The 23053-nt window shown below is 37.8% G+C and overlaps 1 protein-coding gene across 2 annotated transcripts in view; it reads right to left on the bottom strand.

Annotated features, from left to right (window-relative positions):
* Window positions 1-23053, bottom strand: part of LOC145997315 (chromatin-remodeling complex ATPase chain Iswi-like) — a 105266-nt gene that overhangs the window by 64716 nt on the left and 17497 nt on the right. For both annotated transcript variants that reach the window (XM_083134218.1, XM_083134219.1), the window contains exons 3-9: window positions 21837-21902; window positions 19690-19758; window positions 14731-14897; window positions 10978-11205; window positions 5684-5825; window positions 3573-3860; window positions 1667-1735 (exon numbers count right to left, since the gene is read on the bottom strand). In XM_083134218.1, coding sequence (XP_082990344.1) covers window positions 1667-1735; window positions 3573-3860; window positions 5684-5825; window positions 10978-11205; window positions 14731-14897; window positions 19690-19758; window positions 21837-21902 — 1029 coding nt within the window. The remainder of the gene's footprint in view (window positions 1-1666; window positions 1736-3572; window positions 3861-5683; window positions 5826-10977; window positions 11206-14730; window positions 14898-19689; window positions 19759-21836; window positions 21903-23053) is intronic.

Raw genomic sequence — 23053 nt, 5'->3', positions numbered from 1 at the left:
TAGTACACACTCTGAGCTACCTACATATAAAATTAGGGGGAAATTGAAGGGGGGGCATTGCATGAAATTCGCTCTTGAAGTTAGTCATTTATTTTTCTAAAAAAATACATAAAACTATATATAAAAATACATGTTTATTGATGCATTCATCTGAAACATTATTTAAATGAAAGCTTATACTATTCTGAACAAAAGAAAACAAACTTGAAGTTTCTACGGCAAACCCGAGGGAAGATACAATCGTTTATAACCTAATGCGTGACATTCAAAGTGGAGCCGCATGTGGCGTACACGGAGATCTTAAAAAGCGCGTAACTTCTGAACCCTTTGACCAATTTTAAAAAAGTTGTCATTTTTGTAATCAGCATCAAAAGTTCTATAAGCATACCGAATTTCATCAAAATCGGGGATGGTGGGTGACATTTTCACAAAATTCTGGATGATTTGACATGGAATGACCCGTTAGCATTCAATGTTTCGAGCACATACATTGTTATCATCAGTAAATTTTCAATGCACTATTAGCGCTCAAAGTGTTGGATGCTATAATGTCAATATACCCTGGATGGGAACCCGAGAATACTGATACTTGTTCAAATCGCATTGCCAGGAAAGCTACAAACTCTTATTTACTTACAGTCTGCTTTTTGTTGTCTGGTGCCAATCTGAACCTGTTTTTAAACTCTTAATGCTTTCTCCTGATGGTTGGAGAGCCAATTTCACCAAACCTACGTACAGATACGCTAATCAGGAGCTAGACTTACAGTTTAAATTATAATCCAATACCCAACCTATCTGGGAGAACAGGTTTCCATTTTTAACTTTTACTTTTTATACTCCACTGAGGTTTTCAATTTCGTAGGGCCTGCAAACATTGCATGCAAGCATTGCGGGGGGAGAATGGACTTATGTTTACATACCAGGTATTTTAATATTTTGATGTAATTCTGAAATATTTTAAAGCAAGATTGGAGTGAAATTCTTACACAATAATACTAATCAATATTTTGAACAACTTTAAATTGTACCAATTTTAAAGCATACAAAATTTTCCTCAATATTTATGTTTTTCTGTACTTTAAGTTTTTTTCAGCTTGGTTCCCTGAAAAACATAAAATCGAGGTTTTACTGTAATTAGGGATCCCGATGTATCAGCTGGAATCACTACTATTAGTATCAGAAAGTATCAACTACAATTCATTCACTAATACCAGCTGATATTTTTTCGGAGTTTGGGTATTTCGTGGGATACATAAATATGAAGTGCAACATTTTTAAAATCTAATTATCCTGTAAATATGCAAAATTCAAAGTTCTAATTTATTTGGCACCAGTACTGTGTGAAAAAATGGATTTTGTGATTAAATCACATCTATGAGTTACCAAGACAAATTCCAGTTCTTAGGTCTTTGTACATGTAATGTCCATTACATGTACATGTACTACATTAAGGTATGGAACAACTAGTACCTTCTACATGGAATTATGGGAACTATTTCAAACTGAAATGGCTATTGGAATAGCTTACTAGTATACAGAGGATTAGCATTGATTTAGTGAAAAGTTACCGAAAATTGGCATACTGAGTATTTCAACACTGTCAAAAGTATACATAAATATAAAATTGAAGTTTATAAATTTAAGACCAAAATGTCTATTTACTTACAGCATGAAGTCTTTCTACCAAAGTCATATCTCCTAGACAGTTATTGGTATTGAACCAAGAATCAAAATCCTGAAATAAAAAAAACAAATGAATGGTCAAAATACTGAAATTAAAAACAAAACGAATGAGTACAACAAACTCATACACCATTGACCACATTTTTTTTTTTCAGATATCAAGCATAATCCCCAAATTACAATTTATTGCCAGTGACAATATTAAAAAAAAAGATGCTAGCTAAAATTAAATACAATACATTAACAAATTCAGCTGTATCACAACAGGAATCATATTTAACCTTTAGGTGCCCGATCGTCTCGATCAAGATGCTCTTAGGTAACCCTCAGGTACCCGATCATTTTGATCGAGATGCTTTGTCAAGGTTGTAGTTTTTACATTATAACTTTGCTTTTTTGGCTAGAATTCAGATTTTCTTTTTTCATATTGTTGTTAACACGTGTATTTAACAGAAATGATTGTTGAATATTTTTTTTCAAGGGAAAAATTTTGCCGACAAAGGAAGGCTGACTTTGTTGTTCTAAAGCAAATGCCCCTCCCCACCCCCCACACCTCTGGAAACTGCATTCGAAGGAAGTAGTTTGTTTATCGGTATCCGAGGTCAAAAGGAATGTTATACAACCGTATATCATTCATCTCTCTAGGGCAATTAGCCTCAGAGCTACAGTCATTTCAAGGTAACGCTGCATTTTGAAGCTTGAATCAGTGGCATGCTGACCATACCTTTTGGGGGTACAACTCGTGTTACATTCGTCATACGATAATAATGCAAGTATTTTTGTGTTCTTTACATGCCAGCGATAATTTCCATATGCATGTCGACACTGTCATGTACTTTTTCCTTGGGGGAGGGGGAAATCCCCATTTTTTCCGAAAGTTTGGAATTTTGGGGGTTCTCCCCTCCCCCCTGCCACATATACGCCGAATTTGCATAAATTTTATATAGCGTGAATCTCTGGTTCATTCCGCTTACAATGGTATATCATTCATCTCTCTAGGGCAATTAGCCTTCGATCTACACTCATTTAATTGAAACTCTGCATTTTGCTCAAAATCTGCTCGGGGCAGCAAGGCTGTTAGTTACCTGCGAAAATGGCCTTGGGCTCATAAAGATTAATTATTAAAGAAACAGAATCTGTTGTTGTTTAAGTCCATTTTATGCTCAGATAGGTTAATGAGGACTGGGCATACAAACTTTTGTTCAATGTGCTTCCATAGCAGATACATTTTTATTTATTCATCAAATTTGAATCAATACTATTTTATAAGACTAAGTTTTTATAAAAATAAAGATAAAATGCATGTTCACTATATTTTAATAAAATTCTTAAATAGTTCATTTATCATAGGCTATAACTCATAAGTCTTTGATTCATATTTACATTGCTTTAAGCTAATTGTGGCAATTGAAGATAACTAAACATTAGATGGAACATGTACAAAGTCCATGCCATGTTAGGACTTGAACCTGAGACCACTAATGGCAAGATCATGAGCCAAGCACACAAATTGCTCGACCAAGAAGGCCACTTTCAAACCAAAGTGAGAAGCGACAGTCGACAACTGACACATGTCTCTTGGGAAATGTACCTCGAGAAATAAAAGCAACAAGCTGCAAGAGTCATTTGTTGCTTCCATGTCACTCGGACTGGGTCGTTTTCTCAATACCTTGCATCATGTCAACTTGGTCTGTTAGTAGCACATGTGCAGTGAATATTTTTCTGCAGACTTGTCGCTTGTCACTTTGGTGTGACATCTCTGTTCGTCTTATCACCTTGATCTGAAACTTCTCTTATAAACTCATTAGTTTCATGCATTTGTTACATGGTAAACACATCATCTCACATTCTGAACTATGACTCAGCATTCAAATCAAACTCATACTTACATCTGAAGAGTTGAAGACATCTGGCAGAAGGAAATTCAGAAGAGACCACAACTCGTGAAGGTTGTTCTGCAGTGGAGTACCAGTCAATAAAAGACGGTGCTTCGACTTGAACTGACGAACTATTTCAGAGAGTTTGGATTTTTCGTTCTTAATCCTGTGCGCCTCATCAATGACCACGTACTTCCACTTTATCTTCTTAAAGGCTCCTTTCTCTATCACTGCCATTTCATACGAAGTGATGCAAACATTAAATTTAACAGGTTTGATCGACGTTTCAATGATTTCTTTCTGTTCAAGAAACAAGAAGAATGCAACTATTAGAGAAACATTTATTACCACCTTAACAAATAAAAACACAAGTGGTACTACATAAAAAGATCATTAATATATTGGGTAATAAAGGGTGCAGCAATGAAACGGGCAATTTTAAATACTCCACAGTTAAGACAAATTAATGCATAATTAGGGCTGAGCTGTTACCACTTTGAACTGATACTGATGCCGATACTCTTCGAGATTCCCACAGATACCGATATTTGAAAATTACAATAATTAAAATTTCTTCTAAATATTGATCAATATCAATATTAGTGTGTAAATATTCTGCCCCAATTATATGCATCAACATTCCATGAATTTTGCTTTAGAATATTCAAGAATTACATTACAATTTTAGAAATAGATGATATGTAATCAATAAATATAGGTTTTTTTTTGTGCAAAATAAAAAGGAAGTTTGAATTTTGCATAATCTCCAGGACAATTACAGTCTGCGAAAGTGTCACATAGCATTCTTGAAGACCTCGTAAAAGACCAAAATGCTGAAAAAGTATCAACTGGTATAGGTAGATGAATTCCAAACGATACATCACAACGGTATCGGCTCTCCTCTATTCATAATACATACTAAACATACATATGAAGACATGTGAGGATTGGTTGGAAGACTTTTCCTTTTAATAGCCCCCAATGAAAATAATCACATGTGGACAAATCTTGCCAAGAAATATGCCCATTGTTTTTCTTTTGTATTATGTTTTTACAGCAGATGCATGCTGTGCCCAATTTCATCATAACTATATGGTAAGATGCAAGATGGCGGTGGTCACATGTTACTTATGAAGCAACAACTAGCTATATCCAGTGTTGATGTCTAAAAATAAACCAGGTGTCTACAAAAATAACAAATAAAAAATTCTTGACTTTTTCTTGACCTTTCTTTCCTTTTTTCTTTACTTAGCAATAGTTGGATTTTCTTTATTTACTGAAATAGCCCTACTATAGGATCGGTCAAGACGAAAACTGAAGCTGTACTTCAACAAGAGATTTAGACTTGCTTTAATTTATTAATGCATGTAAAAATTGATGTTTCAGACTTCATTCTGGATGGGGACTGGCCACATTACTTTATTTAATATTTTTACACAACTTACATGCAAGAATGACATTCTTAAGAAACAAAGTACACAAATCATAACCACAACTCAATGCAACTTTAGATATCCAAATATTCAATTTAACAAATACCAGTACAGGTATATAACAATATAAATTCACTACTCAAGAGGATATTCTCCCCGTGGTCCACATTGAATAGGTATGATGTCATTCACTCTTGATCAGAATAGCAACAGATTTATGACCTTCTAGTAAGAGAGCCATTTCTTGAACCTGGATTGTACTGCGCATTATAAACGAGATATAATTGTTTGTCACTTTTCCTTATCAAAAACCAGGGTGTGCATTATACATGTGTCAATACAGTAACACCAAGGAACAGCAAACAACAGGTGGGCAGGTGACAACAGCCTGCCTAATGGCATTCAGAAAACAAAAAAACAATAGAAGCATGCCAAGCAACAGTGCGGCAAGTCTGAATGATGATGGGGCAGGGGTCACCGAAATTAATGGAACAAGTTGCACGGATAAAGCGAGTACATCACAAAACGTGAATCCTGCTAATGGAATTGATAAAATATGTTAACCAAAACTAGCTGAAAATGAAACCCACTACCTCTGGCAGCAGACAGTACTGCACCAATTGTGAATGACATGATATAGAAATCATTGCAAGCACTAATACATGAAAATCTAATTCTCAAAATACTTACTCTCGTATCCTTGTCACCTATTAGGCACACTGGTTTTAGGGATGGGCACCATCTCTGAAATTCATTCATCCAATTTGACAATGTGGACTTTGGGACTATTACAACATGAGGGCCTGAGATGTTGCGATAATGCTTCAGGTATCTGCGGAAATAAAAAAAATATGAATGCAAATTGAAATTCTTCTCCTCAACTTGTGCCAAAACATCAAGCGAATTTTCATTTGGTTGCTACAAATATTTAATAGTTTGATTGACGCTTATCAATACTTACCTCAACTGGAAATATAGGTCTAATGATTTGGTACCCACAAATGTCCTGTGCAGAAATTTCATGCTCAACCAGGACTTGAACCTGGGTCTCTGGCGTACAGTGCCATTGCTCTACTAACTGAGCTACCAAGCTAGTGTTGGTTCAGTCTGATTTTTTGCTGTCACTGTTTTACCTGTATGGGATTGTTGCTATCAGTGCTACCACAATGGGATTTGTTGACTTTGAAACACTGTTCACGTCAAGGCATAGTGTAGAAGAGTGACAGAGAAAAACCAGGGTTGGCTTGGTAACTCAGTTAGTTGCACAATTTCACGGTATGTCAGACACCAAGGTTCGAATCCTGGACCACATCAAGTACATAAGAGAGCAACGTGATCGCTCAGCTACTTGACCATCAAATAAGCATTGCTCAGAAAGGGCTCACTTGCTCGCTGTGTGAACTTGAACCTTGCTCTCAACAGGTTTGAGCCACGATCTCGTGAGGAAAACTGTATGAAGATGGCAGCCAATGAACAAATATTTATGATTAACGGTTGTAATGTAACATAATTACAGGGGAAGTTCAAGTAACAGAAGGTAATATAATTTTCCACTTTTTGTAATTGTATTGAAATGAAAGTGTTTTTTATTCGAAATATACAGCGTAGTTTTGGAAAGTTATGCAAGTGTGTGAAAAAGAAAACTTCGAATGTTTTGTCCACTTCCATAATCAACAGCTTTTCAAAACCAATGAAATCTTGTCCACTCATCCCAGCCATATTGATCAGAGATTACTCAAAGGCACTGATATTTTTTTATCCATGGCACACACCATCAAGTAAATGATTTGTCTGCTAAACGGAAGAAAATCTTGCTGTGACCATTGCTCAGATACTCTATGTGCCACTGGTTAAGCCTGCATTTTTAACTGAAATTTATCCACAGTACATCTATTGTGTGTTCCAAATGATAGATAAATTTATAACTCTGGACTGGGAGAAACTAAGCATTGTTAATATCAACAGTGTTTCAGAGGCAACAGATCCCGTTGCTGCAGCACTGACAGAGAGAACCCCACACATGCCAAACAGTGACGGCAAAAAATCAGGTGAAACCAGAGCTGGTTTTGTAGCTCCATTGGTAAAGCAATGGCACAGTATGCAGACAAAGGTTCAAGTCCTGGTTGAGCCTGCATTTTTCACTGAAATTTCTACATGGAAATACAGTAGAACCTCAATTTTATGTGTTTTAGGGGACCAATTTGAAAGAACTTAAAATGAGGGGAAATGAAAAATAGAGGAAAATTTTATAACATGTTGCTATGTTGAGACCATCATGATTGAATGTATAATGCGGAAAAATGTAAAATCCGAGAACGTAAATTCAGGGATCCACTGTATATGGCACGTTTGTCCTAACTAAGAATCATAATTGAAATTCTTATTTCATTCTAACACTTTGACTTTAACTATTACCTATCTTATCCTACATAATGGTTACTCCTTTTTCAAACCCTGAAAGAAAAACCCCAGGCAAAAATTGGGATCGTTTTCAAGGGAGCTTTCAGGCCAAAGTGACATGTGGGTTTCACACTGAAGTGACATGGGCACAAAACTGTGGCACCAGAATTCGTACTTATCTTTACTGTCTGTAAAAAAGAATTCACAATGTATACATAACCAACAGATCGAGTCAACACAATGCATGCTATTGAGAAAATGACTCAGTCTACGTCATGGGGGTGAAACTCATATGCCCGTACTTGTGACTTTGCGACATTAGCGACATCTAACCGTTGGTACAAGGCGTTATTGGTCAGGTTGCTTCTCTACTGGCACGTTAGATGGCAGTGAAGGCTCATTTGCCTTTTGTTCTAGGGAGTCTTTTTATCGCACAATGTGCTACCAACTTCGTGTTCTGACGTCAGAGGTAGCGTGACCGTTGTTAGTTTAGGTCATTTAGGTTTGGTTCTCTTAGCATAAATACCCTGCAAATGTATTATTTATACTAAGTGAGCTAAACATAACAAGCCTAACCTAACAAATTAATCACTTAGCGTTACAATGAAAACTTTTTGTGGTGACGTAAGAACGGAAGATTGGTAGCGCGTTATGCGATGAAAACGTATGGTTTCAGGAGCAGTCAAAAGATTTTCTCGTGCCAGAATTGAAGCTGTAGAGCACCGATTGATGAAGTGCATTGACTATGTATGGAACTATGTTGAAAAATAAGAGTAGTTAAATGGCCCTCTGCCAAACCTTTCTAGGTCAGGGACAAAGCATGCTGGTCAACCCTCATAGTTTGGTGCAGTGAGACAGAAAACAAGAATCGAGAGCGAGAGAGAGAGAAAGAAAGAGAGAGAAAGAGAAAAGGGGAGTAAAGGTCGGTCTCTCTCTCCCCCTTGAAAGGCAGGTAGCTGTGTGTGTGTGTGTATACAGGGTGATTGGTAATTCGACCTATTCGTGGAAAGGGGTAATACTAGAGCACATTTGCAACAAATTTGACCCTATGCACCGGGGGTCGGAAATCAATGGGTTTCGAATGAGTGACTAGTGGGAAAAAAAATCATGCCCCAAATTCCTATACCCACAGAAAGAAACCATCATTGGAGGACACGTCATGAAGAAATTTGGAAATTATCGTTTAAATCGAACAGGATTACTAAAAAAAAATTAAAACACGCTTAGTGTAAAAATTGCGGAAAAAAACTTCCTACTTTCATAAGCTCTCCAAAAAGATACAAATGTTGTCAACTGGCACACGGGTTGGTGGAAAAATCTGAATAAAAAGTGAAGAAGGTGTATTGTATACCTCTTTGTAAAGTGAAAAGAAGTTGTCGGTTGTGAGAACGAAAATGAGTGAAGTAATAATCTTATTTACCATTCTCATGATTCCAGGGGTTGTCAGAATTAACTGTTACAAAAACTACAAATCCTGTTCAAATTGCCTCCCCCGGTAATGTATGCAAGATCAACAAGAATTGTGGCGAGGCGACTTGACTTGACTCAATGGAAAGTCTGGTTCACTGTGCATACAGCACGACTGTATCCATACCATTACATGCCAGTGCATGCTATTGAGGAGGGAGATCTTGTCAGAAGGATGGATTTTTGTCGATTTTTACTAAATACTGACACTGAAGATTCCATTATCTGACAAGAATTCTGTGGACGGACGAATCCAAATTCGACCGCGGTGGTATTACAAATTTTCATAATGCACATTTTGGACCTCTAAGGGTTTAACCCAAGAAAATCTAAGAAAATGCTCACCAGAGAAAATTCTCACTAAATGTGTGAATGGGAATCATCCACAATCATGCAATTGGGCCATTCTTTCTGCCACAAAACCTAAACGGCATTACCTACAAAAACTTCATAAGGGAAGAATTGACGACGATGCTCGCTCGCCACAAGAAGGGGTATGATTTACCAACATGATGGTTGCCCAGCCCGCTATTTCTGGGGTGTGCGACAGTGGCTGGACTACAATTATCCCATGCGATGGATTGGTCGAGGCGGCCCGACCCCCTGGCTGGCGAGGAGTCCGGATTTGACACCATGCGACTTTCACATTTGGGGTCACATGAAAGAGTTAGTCTACAGTACACCAGTGGATTCCCAAGAAGAGTTGAGAGAGAGAATTGTGACGGCCACCCAATACATAAGAGACTGAGTGTCAACGCGAGTGACTGTGTCTGAAGTACGCCGCAGACTGCGTGCTTGCATACATAACCGGGGAGGCAATTTGAACAGGGTTTGTAGTTTTCGTAACAGTTAATTCTGACAACCTGGAATCATGAGAATGGTAAATAAGATTATTACTTCACTCATTTTCATTCCTTTATTTCTCACAATCGACAACTTCTTTTCACTTTACAAAGAGGTATACAACACACCTTCTCCGCTTTTTATTCAGATTTTTCCACCAACCCGTGTGCCAGTTGACAACATTTGTATCTTTTTGGAGAGCTTATGAAACTAGGAAGTTTTTTCCGTAATTTTTACGCTAAGTGTGTTACCATTTTTTTGAGTAATCCTCTTCGATTTAAACGATAATTTCCAAATTTCTTCATGGTGTGTGCTCCAATGATGGTTTCTTTCTGTGGGTTTGGGAATTTGGGGCATGATTTTTTTTCCCAGTAGTCACTCATTCGTCAACTGTTAGCAACGTGTCAATGAAGTACCCAGGATGTAGTAGTTTTTTCACAATTAGTAGTTTTTTGGTCGCGAGTCTGAATATGTCACTAAAATCTACAAACTGCAATAACTCGAAACCCATTGATTTCCGACCCCCAGTGCATAGGGTCAAATTTGTCGCAAATGTGCTCTAGTATTATCCCTTTCCAGGAATAGGTCGAATTACCAATCACCCTGTATATATACCGGGTGGTCCAAAAGTCCCGGAATGATTACATATTGTGAGAAATACACATCAAATCGGAAAATGAAAAAATATGTGTTTAGTAAGTAAAAGAAAGCTATTCAATGATATCACACTTGATCCCCCACCCCCGGGGGGTTAGGTGGGGGGCAACTGTGAAATTTTAAATGGAAACCCCCATTTTGTATTATAGAATCGGAAAGAGGACTTCATTCCGCATCCAACGAGCTATCAACAACCAACCCTCAGGGAGCGGGTGTGGGGGAATCAAGTGTGATATCATTGAATTGCTTTCTTTCACTTATTAAACACGTATTTTATCGTTTTCCGATTTGATGTGTATTTCTCACGATATGTGACCGTTCCGGGACTTTTGGACCACCCGGGACCCCTGGCATCGCAGTGCGATGTGCTAATCACTCAGTCATATATTTACCTCTCTTCGAAAGTTTAGTGACCACCCAAAATGGCGTTACCCGCACACCCCCTATATGCCTTCATGGCATGGTGATGAGCACAGGGGAGCACTTTACCTTTTTTTTTTTAACCCGAAATGACAATTCAAAGGAAACAAAACTAACAAAGAAAGTAATTCTGGCACTGGCACAACTCATCAGATATACTAAACAAAGTTTACTAAACTAGCATCTTAGCTCCTTACCCCAAAAGGGAGATTGTCTGAAGAGTTTTACCCAGACCCATCTCATCAGCCAATATTCCATTGATGCCATTCTCGTACAGAGAAACCATCCAGTTCAGACCTCTGACTTGGTAGTCTCGCATTTCACCCCCTTTGATGTAGGGTGGGGATGTATCAAAGATAGTTTGAGCTTTGGTCTCTTCTAAAAGCTCTTCGTCCTCCTCCTCTTCTGTTTTGCGATGACGACGGCTGAAATAAATTAAATATAATCACATGCAAGAGGTAACTAAACGAATTACGTACAACAACAGTAATTAAATTCATCTTCTAGTTTACGGATGATACAAGGATTTAAACATGTTCTTTCATGTAACAACTGTGAACGAGAAGAAGTATTTCACAGCTGTGGGCCAAGTGTCACAGGTCCATATCGTAACAGGTTCCCCTGATTAGAGAAAAGTAGCAAGCCATTACTCTCTCAAGCATTAAAAGAATGCTAGGTCAGTATTAAATCAATCCTCCTGGTTGATTGGAATTAAGTTGCTGATCAACTGGTATTAGGGAGCAATAACCAGGTGGTGGAAGAAAGGATAAGTTAGAGTGTAACGTGCGACGTGGGGTATTTTGCTTTGGATCGAGGAACGAGAAACATCGGGGAGTTTGAGCGAGCCTGCATAGCGCAATTCTAAGAGTCTTCTCCGAGGAACTCTTCATCACCGAATAGACAGGTAACATCCTTCTCTAACCATGTTTATCTAAACTAGAAGATATAAACCCAAATTCTTAGTGTTGTGCCATTTCATGTGTGAAAAGTAACCTCTCGCCCATTACCATCAAGTTATCTGCCAAGGGCGAGTGCTCACCAGTGAGGATGAATGAATGAGAAAGCTACATCACCTAAGCATAATGGTTAAGATTCTTGGTAAGATCCCACGAACCTTGCAGTTCGTTACAATATGGTGGCTGACCTACAGAGCTCTATCTGTCCACCTATCATCTTCGGGGAGGCTTGGTGAGTGTCACCAACTTCAGCTGCAAAGTAAAAGCTGTCCCGTTACACCATTGCCAAGAGTACATCACTTTTTGTTCGTTATTTTAATTAGCTTGTTTGTACAGTCTTTCAGTGTTTTGTGCACTATTTTTTCATGCTTTGTGTAACACTGTACAACTTTTATCCAGTAAAGGCGCTGGTCAACTTCTCTCCCCCATTTTATAGTACATTGGGCAGTGTATCCGACACTCATTTGTTTTGTCCTGCCAGCAATGTTCAGGTGCCTTGTAACACGAAAAAGTCCGATGCCAGTCGAAGAGAATATAAAAAAGACATTACAGTTTAAACTGTACTTACATATGCGAGTATGTTGCTCCTATTTTCCTTTCCTTAGAACTACGTTTCAGGGACTAACTATCCCCTTCTTCAGGTTCGTATAAAAACTAGGTACTTAACATGGTACCACGTCGAAATGTAATAAAAGGATAGTGAACAAGGGTTGGTGTGGATACATTTAAGATATTATATCCCCCCTCTAGACATATTTAAAAAACTAGTCGTTCTCTAAAAACATGCACAATTACCCTATGCCCATGTTAAGAACGTTAAAATACTATAAACCTGTATGTATCACTATGTACAACTTGCAGGATCGGCTTTTCCTGCTCAACTGTGTTTCCTAATCTACGTGAAGGTCACTCTTCCACGAACGCTTTCCTCTCCCATTTATTTTCTTATTTCCCCCTCACTATCACGTCACAAATTCTCGCTCTTCTTGAGCAGCTTGGATAGCTTCCGGAGTGACGTGGAAACCGATATTGGGTTCAATCTTCCGGGTTTTATCCCATTTTTTTAGGAAATTGATCCGCCCTTCTTCTAAATTTCCTTCATCCCTGTTAAGATTATTCTTCCCCCCCTCTACATTTTTTTTTGTACACATTTCTTCCTAACTTTCTCTTTTCCTTTCTAATGATTTCCTTTTTTACAATTCTATGTCCGCTTTCCAAAATGTGTTCCGAGAGTCAGTCGAAGTGAAATCAACTGATTGCTGATTTGTTGTTTCCCAGTCACCAGTTGGAAATGTGATCAGTATATTCATAGATGAACATATTACGGTATTTGCAAGCAAAATTGACTTACAATGTTGTTCGTTGAGAGGAATATCAGCTAGAATATATTTACGGATAACAGCCAATACTTTTCCAGTGTTTTAGCCTTTTGCAGAGTATAATTATCCTGTAAGTTATGCAAAATTTGAAGTGCTAATTTATTTTGCACTGATATCGCATGAAAAAGTTGATACTGTATAACATGTATTTTAATATGATGAAATTGTTCAATATTGTAAAGCTAAACTGTTCGTAAATTGATGTAAATAACGGGAGTGGAGTACTTACACACTAATAATAATATTGTGAATGACTTTTAGTTGTTACAATTTTCAAGGATCTGTATTGGCACCAGCATGGATATTATTTCAATTTTGTATTGGCTCAACCCCAATACATATTCATAACAATTATAAGAAAATGGCAGAATTTTTGCACATACGTAGAGAGATACAATGGAACCTTCACTGTATGTTTTTCGGGGGACCAAAGAAAAAAAAATTAAAAACTTCTTAAAATGTAGTAAAATGTACAATTTAGTTTGCTCTACTGGGACCATCAGGACTGAAGGTTAGAAATGTAAAATCGGGGTTCCACTGTAAAGTACGGTAAAATTTCCATAGCAAAATACACTATCAACTTACTAATGGTACTAACTTCCCATTCATATCATTCAATGGAGTTGGAAAAAAAAGAACAGTACATTGAACTACATTACATATTACACACAACTATTCACTGGTTAATTCATTATTGTGAAAAGCATGTGATTTCATAGTTGCCAGATGCTCTGGTTTGTTATCACATTTATCTTGTAGCTGTTATTATTTGATTGTATACTTTCCTACTTGCTTACATAGGTCTGAGCAGTTGCGGATGTATTGGATATTGACCTATGCAATTGTATTGGAAACTATGGGTTGGATTTTATTTACAGGTACCAGTTAAAACTTTTCCAGCATTTTGATCAGTCTAATTATCCTGAAAGTTATGCAAAAATTAGAAGTTTCCATTGATTTTGCACCATTATTATGTGAGAAAACTGTGTTTTTTTATTGCATAACAGGTATTTTAATATTCTGATGTAATTCTTGAATATAAAAAAAAAAACACTTGGTAAATTGAAGTAGAACATTTACACACCAATATTAAAATTTTGAACAACTTTAATTATTACAAATTTCAAGCATTGGTATCAGTGAGAATTTGTAGTGATGGGACAGATTAATCGTTATTCTGTCAGCATCTGCTGATATAGGCATATCGGTGTATCAGTAAAATTACAAATTACTTTATCAATCCGATATATCTATAAATATCTAATAATTTAGTGCAAAATTCTGCCATTTTGTTATAATTTTTATCGATAATCTGCATGCCCTACTTTTTAAAAAAATAAATGTCTAAATATGCAAGTTGACCATTTGGAGTTTTATATCGAATTGGTAGAATATTGGTTATTGGTATCAGAAAATTTCATATCGGTACATGGCCAAAATTTCATCGCTAGCTAATACTATCGGTTCAGCCCTAGTCTTAAACATCATGTAAAAGATCCAGAGATAGCAACACTGTTTACATAGCTTCTTATTGACATTCTTTGTCTGGCTACATTAATGTCATGTTCCCAATCTTGGGTTCGTGCCCTCAAATTAGAAAGACTTTCACACTTACTCTCCTCCATCTGAAACCCTCTGGTCAGAGCTTATCTTCTTCGGACGTCCGGGTTTGACCTTCAGTGGACTGGAGGGAGCCTTTTCGCGCTGGTTGTCATAAATGAAGTGCGCAAATATCTCAGTTTGTTTAAGAAGGTAATCAAAACGCTTACTGCGGCCCTTTCCCTGAAAAAACATAAAAACTCAGTAGTATTTAACAATTACATATCACATAAATACATGGGCAAAGTTTAGAAGTTCCTAGATTCCACAAAATATTTATCAATAACAACAGTCTCAATAGTTTTGACTAGGGGCATGCATATTTCGTTTTTGATGAGAACAAAGTGTGAAATAACACACTGTAATGTTAATTTTTGTTTCTGAAAGGTGTGAAGTGCATTTTCCTACCCTGATTTGTTACAAAATGACGCAAAATGAACTGCAAAATGCGAAATAGACTCTTACAAACAGAATTTAGAGTTGATTTACTGCCGCAACACTTGCTGGAGTTTGAATTATCGTGTGAGTTATGCAATTCATGGAACATTGATTAATTCTGCTGTAAATATTTGAGAAACAAGAACGGACCTCTTTATACAGGAAAAAACTTAATACTCTGGTAACTACATAATTGTGCTATTAGAAGTTATGTTTATCTTGTAATAAGTGCAGTTTTTAAATCAAATTTTGGATTATGTTTAGAATTTTACGACCAAAATGTCATTTTATATACCGCTTTTGATTTTTTTCACCACTATAACACCGATATTTTACTTTATTTACCACTTTTGAACCTGAAATTGACTGTTTTCGTACTGAAATTTTGTCTCTTTATTTACCAAAAATATGTGCCTCTAGTTCTGACATTAACTTAATACAGAGCAAAGATTAACAATATCGAAATAATATCAATATATAATTATTTTCATGGTGGGCATGGTAAATATGGTTTTAGTATTGTACAGGTGATGTTCTGTATTTCCACATAAAGGTAAAAGATAAAGTTCCTTGTGCATATAGCACTGTGCCATGACGGCACATTTAGAGAATGTGGGGGGAGGACCGCACAGATTCTCGATCTCAGCCATTTTGAAGGTAATGTGATTCCACACCATGCTCCGGCCACCTTTCCCCCACGAAACCATTGGTTTGAGGCTGGGTGACCCCCGGGGCTGTGTTATACCTGGAAAAATTCCAACCTTAGATAATCCATCACGGGAATCAAACCTGGGTCTTCTGTGTGGCAGTGAGATGAACTGCCAACTAGACCACTGCAGCTATTACTGTATTTCCATATTCCAAATTTAATTGCTTTCCCCGATTAATTTCCCCTCTGCATTGGTCTGGAGCGGACATGGTAGTGTGTCACTGCCTAGTTTGTTCCCAGGTGACTGCAGTTCCAATGTTTTTCTTTTGGTGATGCTGGGGGATGTTTCTTGGCTTGAGTCGTCTGCCGTGATTTCTGCCGGCAGTTGTTCTGGTGTCCAGTGTCACCTGGCTGGAGGGCAGTGATGGATAGGTTGGACTCTCTGCTGTCATGTGCTGTTTAGCATGGTGTGGTTTGTATTCCTTGTGCAGGTGGTAAAGGATTGTTCAGGAGGTCCGCATTTGTTCTTGTTGCCTGGGGTATTTTTTTAATTTTTTTTAAATATGGTGGGTCTGGTTGGGTGTGCTTGTCCGTTGTCTGGAGTTAATTGTTGGTTTCTGGTGGACGATAGCATGCGTTTCTTTAATGATGTTCTCCGTGAGGAAGTGAGTTGGGTGAAGTATTAATGTGGAGATGGAATGGTTTGTGGAATTTTTGTACTGTACTGATGGTCCTGCTGATGTAGTGGCATCAGCGTCATTATGATCAGGCCTCTCACAACACCTCAATGCCACAAACCATTCCATCTTCTCCATATCCATACTTCACCCAAATCACATACCAGATTACAGTGCAACCAAGATTTTACATTTTCCAGCATTCTACATTCATTCTTCATGATCCCAATGGAGCAAAATCTTGTAAAATTTTCAAGGATTTTATGTTTTTGCACAAGAGTCATTCCATGCCAAATCAACACAGATATGTGCATTTTTTAACCTGACCATCTCCGATTTTCATGAAATTTGGGGAGTTGAAACTGTGTATAGAACTTAGTAACTATGAAAATTTTTAGTCTCGTGCATCTTGTAATTGTTAAATTATTCAAGGTCAAAGTTTGCAGAAATTGCCTTTTTTGAGCCTGCTTAGCTATACTAAATGTGCTGTAACTCCGCCACTATTTTGCCTAGGAAACTCAAATAAAGCTTATTGTACAGGGAATTGAACAAGCTTTCCAGTGATATATAACAAGCCTACCTTTGGATAAAAATATAATTTTGTCACGTGACCTTGACTTTTGACCTTGAATATCTCAAAACATGTCATCATCAAAAATCGTGAAAAAAATATATTTGGTCCCTCATTCCATACTCTAAAACATACCAAAAAATCATTCTGGGACTGCAATGGAATCAGAAGATACAAAATAATATGTGTAACTACGTGACTGATAAAAGCCCCATTACATGAACTATGAAGAGTCAAATATCCCTTAACACCCCCTACAAAATGTGAAGGAGTTATCCTGGGTATAATTGGTCATAAAACAAATAGGTTAGGCACAGGGAGATCCCTAGCCGTGTGTGTCAAGCGCAGATCCGGCATATTGTTGACCGCCATATTGAATTCAACGCAAAAATTTCAAAGGAAAGGGGGTGATGTGATATATCAAATGAGGCTAGAATTTCACGAGAAATGAAGTGACGAAGGTTTATCCAACATATATTTAACCAGCAAAAATTTATTACTGCATGCTTGTAACCATTTTCTCCTTTTCGAGGTGTTAAAAACAAAGCATTGGAATGCTCCTAACGTGTTACGAACTCATCGAGATCACGCTGACATCTTGGGAGAGAAAGAAGTAAGTACACACCATTGCATATAATTTTAATCAGCTACATTCACCAAATAGTTGAATAGTGAAGAATATTGGGAAAAGTATCTCAAACTATTACGTGACACTTCCTTTGGAATGAAAAATTCTTCAGTGACGAGGCTAATTTTTATGTTCACGGTGAAGTTCATAAAAATTATATGCAATACCTGTGATTTGCTCAGTCGAATGGTTGTTGCTGGTAAACTAATTATGTGGTATAATGTATGGCGAACGGTAATGGTTGGTCCATATTCAACAACGGAACCTTAAATGGTGAGGGTTTCTTGGATTTGTTAAGTGAACAGGATTTTTCACCCTTGCTTACGGGATATGGCACTTTTCGAGAGTTTTGAAACAGGACAGTGTGACCACACTATGTGGACATTTTTGCAATTTTTCATGGTAATTTTCTAGGTAGATTGATGGGCACACAGGGATCTATTAAAAGGCCAGCACATTCCCCAGATCTAACATCTTAGGAGGACTTTTACCTTCAGAAACATTTGAAGAGAATGGTGCATGCACTAAAAGTCCCTGATATTGACCATCTGAGAGAAGGCATAGTTGCTGCTTGCGATGTTGTTGCACCTGCTACATTGCCAAATGATCTATGCGAGTGTGAGAGACGTCAACGAGTGTGCTCACAGGAATATTGACAACATTATAATGTGCATATATCGTAAGTGAAAGATATGTGTATAACTTTTTGCTGGCGTAAGATACGCTGGAAAATCCTTCGTCACTTCATTTCTCGTGAAATTCTAGCCTCATTTGATATATCACATCACCCCCTTTCCTTTGAAATTTTTGCGTTGAATTCAATATGGCGGTCAACAATATGCCGGATCTGTGCTCGACACACACGGCTAGGGATCTCCCTGTGCCTAACCTATTTCTTTTATGACCAATTATAACCAGGATAACTCCTTCACATTTTGTAGGGAGTGTTAAGGGACATTTGACTCTTCATAGTTCATGTAATGGGGCTTTTATCAGTCACGTAGTTACACATATTATTTTGTATCTTCTGATCCCATTGCAGTCCCAGAATGATTTTTTGATATGTTTTAGAGTATGGAATGAGGGACCAAATATATTTTTTCACTATTTTTGGTGATGACATGTTTTGAGATATTCAAGGTCAAAAGTCAAGGTCACGTGACAAAATTATATTTTTATCCAAAGGTAGGCTTGTTATATATCACTGGAAAGCTTGTTCAATTCCCTGTACAATAAGCTTTATTTGAGCTTCCTAGGCAAAATAGGGGCGGAGTTACAGCACATTTAGTATAGCTAAGCGGGCTCAAAAAAGGCAATTTCTGCAAACTTTGACCTTGAATAATTTAACAATTACAAGATGCACGAGACTAAAAATTTTCGTAGTTACTAAGTTCCATGCATAGTTTCAACTCCCCAAATTTCATGAAAATCGGAGATGGTTAGGTCAAAGGCTGTGTTGATTTCGCATGGAATGACTCAAGTTTCTTCACCTTGGTCCCCCTGATAAATGTAAACTTGAGGTTCCACAGTATATCACTGCATGGTAGAAGATATTGGGATAAGTCCCAAGGTGGTGTGTAATCAACTTTTGATGTTTTTGATGCGTAAGGTAAACGTAAAGTTTCCTGTACATACAGCACCGTGTCATGAAGGCACATTTAGGGGATGTAGGAGGAGTAGGGCAACACACATTCTCGGCCATTTATTTGGAGATGATGTGACCAACACCATGCTCTGGCCACCTTTACCCCCCCCCCCCCCGGTTGTCCCCAGTACCCATTGAATTAATGCTGGGCGAGCCCCGGAGACGCTTTATACAGGGCCAAGTCCAGAAAAAGTACGACCTTAGATCATCCACACCGGGAATTGAACCCAGGTGGCAGACGCCCTACCAAGTAGACCACCACAGCCCATTATTTTCAATGCATACACAAATGATTCAAATATAATTCCTAGAGATAATAACTCAAGGATTAAAACACACAAAAGTATCACCTGTTAGAACAACTCACCAAATTTGTTTCCGAATCTTCATTTTTACTTCCAGATCCTTTACTTGGTGTCTTCTCTGGCGACGAGTTCTACAAAGATGTGAAATACGTAAGTGTGAAGAAATAAAAAAATTACAACTTACAAAACTTGTACGTATTTGTAAAAGTTAAATCAGATACATTTTCAACAAAAACATCTTAAAATAACAAAAGACTTTCAATTATGCACACATTAATAATAATAGGAAAATGTTCGTGAAATACAAGCACACTGTAGCAAAATTAGAATTTATAATTAAATGATAATATAATATAATATTTTAATTACATCACTTTTAAAAAAAACTCTTAAAGATCTGGTACAATGACAATTGATTAATACTTTGAAAATGTTAATTTGTAACAATATTCAAGCATCAGTATTGGTTCATGCTATACCAGAATCTTGACTAGGACTCAAACTTTCGTCCTTGGCATACCATGCCATTCTGATACAAATTATCTGAGCCAGTTGCAACGTCCGTACGGGCACCTCCTATGCAGGATTACCACACTCTAAGCACTTCAAATTAGGAGGATGGCAAAAGTCTACCCATACATACTAACTTCATATCAGTCGTAGAACATGGGCTCAGAATTATCTCAGGGGTTGCTGGGTGTAAAGCAAGGTTATACCAGGTTTATATATATCTATAATGTTTATTATAATAACAACACAAAGATGTCAGTTAGCACACTTACACACGTGTCTTTACCTGTACCACGCACCAGTATTTACGTGCACCACTTTTGATCTCGAAGAGATAAAGGGGAGGCAGGGAACATCCACTGCCGACGTCACGGGCTCCCCTGTAAGAGAAAGTAGGAAGCATGCGGTACCTCCAACCACAGCCACGAACTGGCCGTAGCCAATCGGTACCCCCAAGAGCGGGACGCTTGGGTGGTAGGATCAAAGGATGCCGCGACACCCCCCCAGCCTTAGCGGGGAATTGGCAAGCCAACTGGTGTCTCCTATGCAGGGACGGTAGGTTAGGAAGGAACGGTCCTGATACTTCCAGTCAAGCCGGGCAGGTAGAACCTGAGTACCTATCAGCCGAAGCGATTGGACCAGGTAGGTAGTTGCTGCTAGGCTCTTCTCCTGCTTTCTTCTGGAATGGCTTCTAGTCTTCAGGCTGGGAGACAGATTAACCCTGGATGTTTGCCCATTGACATCAGGGAGCCAACTGAGCTCCGGCCTCGCTGCGCTGGCTTTATACTTGCGGTGGCGCATGGGCGGTGAAAATTCTAACTAAAAGTACGCGTTGCCAATTTATTTTTTTTACATATTGCAAACTCCGTACTGAGAATTATCAAGGTTTGACATTGAGAAATCACTAGTGGTAAAATCACTAGATGCACGTGTCGTAATAAACTAAAACTGTGTGCATTCAGACAATACAATTAATAATGAGTCACACAGGACTCTGCAATACTAAACAAAGAGTTGAACAGTGTAAATGACAATAATTGATAACGCTAACAGAATACAGCGACCACGCAGGGTCTAATAATAAGTGAAGCTAAATAACTTGAAGCTGGATCCGTTAACGTTTACAGAATACATTTAAACTAAAAGCGTACGCCTCGCAGGGACATGCCGCTTAACACTTTCATCCGATATTAAAAAGAAATTAAAATTAGCGACCACGCAGAGTCTAATAATAAGTGAATGGCGACCGCGCAGAGTCGTTACACAGTCCTAGTTTCACTACTTGGACCGATGTAGAAGCTGATGAACCAGTAACAGAACAGCATAAATAAAAAGCAGATAAGACCAAGCTCAGTAGATTGGTTGGTATACCAAGTGAACCAGGTTTCAAGTATTGGTGTCTAATATATAAAGGAAACAATTTATAAAAAAGAAAAATCACTAAATATTTGATTTCACAAATATTGTTTTTGTATACTCAAATTTAGAGGCTCGTCAAAAGTGAACCTACAGTTTCAGACAAAATTCTAATTTACAAGATTATCAAGAAAGTTCATTTTTAACTGCTCTAATGCAAGAGCACCCAATTGACCTCACACAGGTGTGATCAAATAATTCCCACACTGGTTTTTCATTCTGGATAATCAGAAACCCTTGGATTATTTGTAAGCTAGCATATTATAGTTTAGAGAATACTCACTGTTTCATTTAATTCCTCTGCATTTGCTGTAGACTCATCAGAAGAATCATCAGATGATTCTGTATGCTGCAAATATAATACACTTGGTAAATAATCATATCCAATATTCATGGGACACCAACAATTATTATTAACATAAAAGTAACATGTTTATTTTCTAAGAAGTATTTCAAGTCTAGTTGTACAGGGTGTCCGAGAAGTCTCCATACCCCTACCAGCATGTATCCAGTTGCGATCATGTAAAAAATGAACACTCGCTTGAATTTGTGTCAGTTGTTGCACCATGGTTGAAGTAAGAGGAGAGTTACAGTGCTGAGGAACGGCTAGTGCCATGTGCGTGGGTGCACAAATGACAACATATGGGACAAACAGTATACTGTATTGTAAAGTTTGCAAGTATGTTAGTATATGTCATATACATGGTGTGCAAAAATTATTGGTCAATTTTGCAAGGCCATATTTTCACCAATAGTGAACAGAAATACATGATATTAGCACCATTTGAAAGAGGAACATTTGCCATTTCACACAGATCTTAAATGTATTTGGTGTGCCCCATGCGTGTCCAGGTAGTGCTTCCATTCTCACCAAACCTTCTCAATCATGTTATGAACATTTCTGATCGGATTCAGTGTGCGATTTCTGCCTGTGGGGATTCATCAAAGAAAATGTTTATGTTCCTCCACTTCCACAGATACTTCCAGAATTGCGAACGTGAATCCGCATCCCCAATGGAAACATCACACAAGACATACTTAAGAAGGTTTGGCTACAATTGAAGAAGTCCCTGGACATATAATGTGCCACACACAAGGTGTACATCGAATGAATTTAAGGTCTTTGTAAAATGGCAAATATTCCCAGGGTGGCCACTCTAGGACCATGATACAATTCAAGTATAATTCTTGGTTTTCAAGGCGAACTTTCCCAAAATTCAAGGGTACAAGCGGATGTTTTCTTTAATTCAACCTTGCGTGTTACCACCTGTGAGCACCCACACTCAAATATATTGATATAAAGGCTCTGTGCAATTACAATGTATCCAAAAATTCTAATTCAATCCAATTGTGCAGAATACCTAGTCGTATCATAAATACTGACAGAAAGTTTGAGGCAGTGTGTACAACCGGTTTTCAAGGTCGCGGCCAACCTTCCTGGGCAAGAGGCTGGAGTGGGCCATTGTGAGTTGAGCTGTCATAGAGGAAGTGTGTTCGTAA

This window comes from Lepisma saccharinum, chromosome 13, assembly GCF_977018435.1.
Source record: "Lepisma saccharinum chromosome 13, izLepSacc3.1, whole genome shotgun sequence".
Taxonomy (NCBI): Eukaryota; Metazoa; Arthropoda; class Insecta; order Zygentoma; family Lepismatidae; genus Lepisma; species Lepisma saccharinum.
The sequence above is the reverse complement of the archived record's forward strand: the minus strand, read 5'-3'. Positions and strand labels throughout refer to the sequence as shown.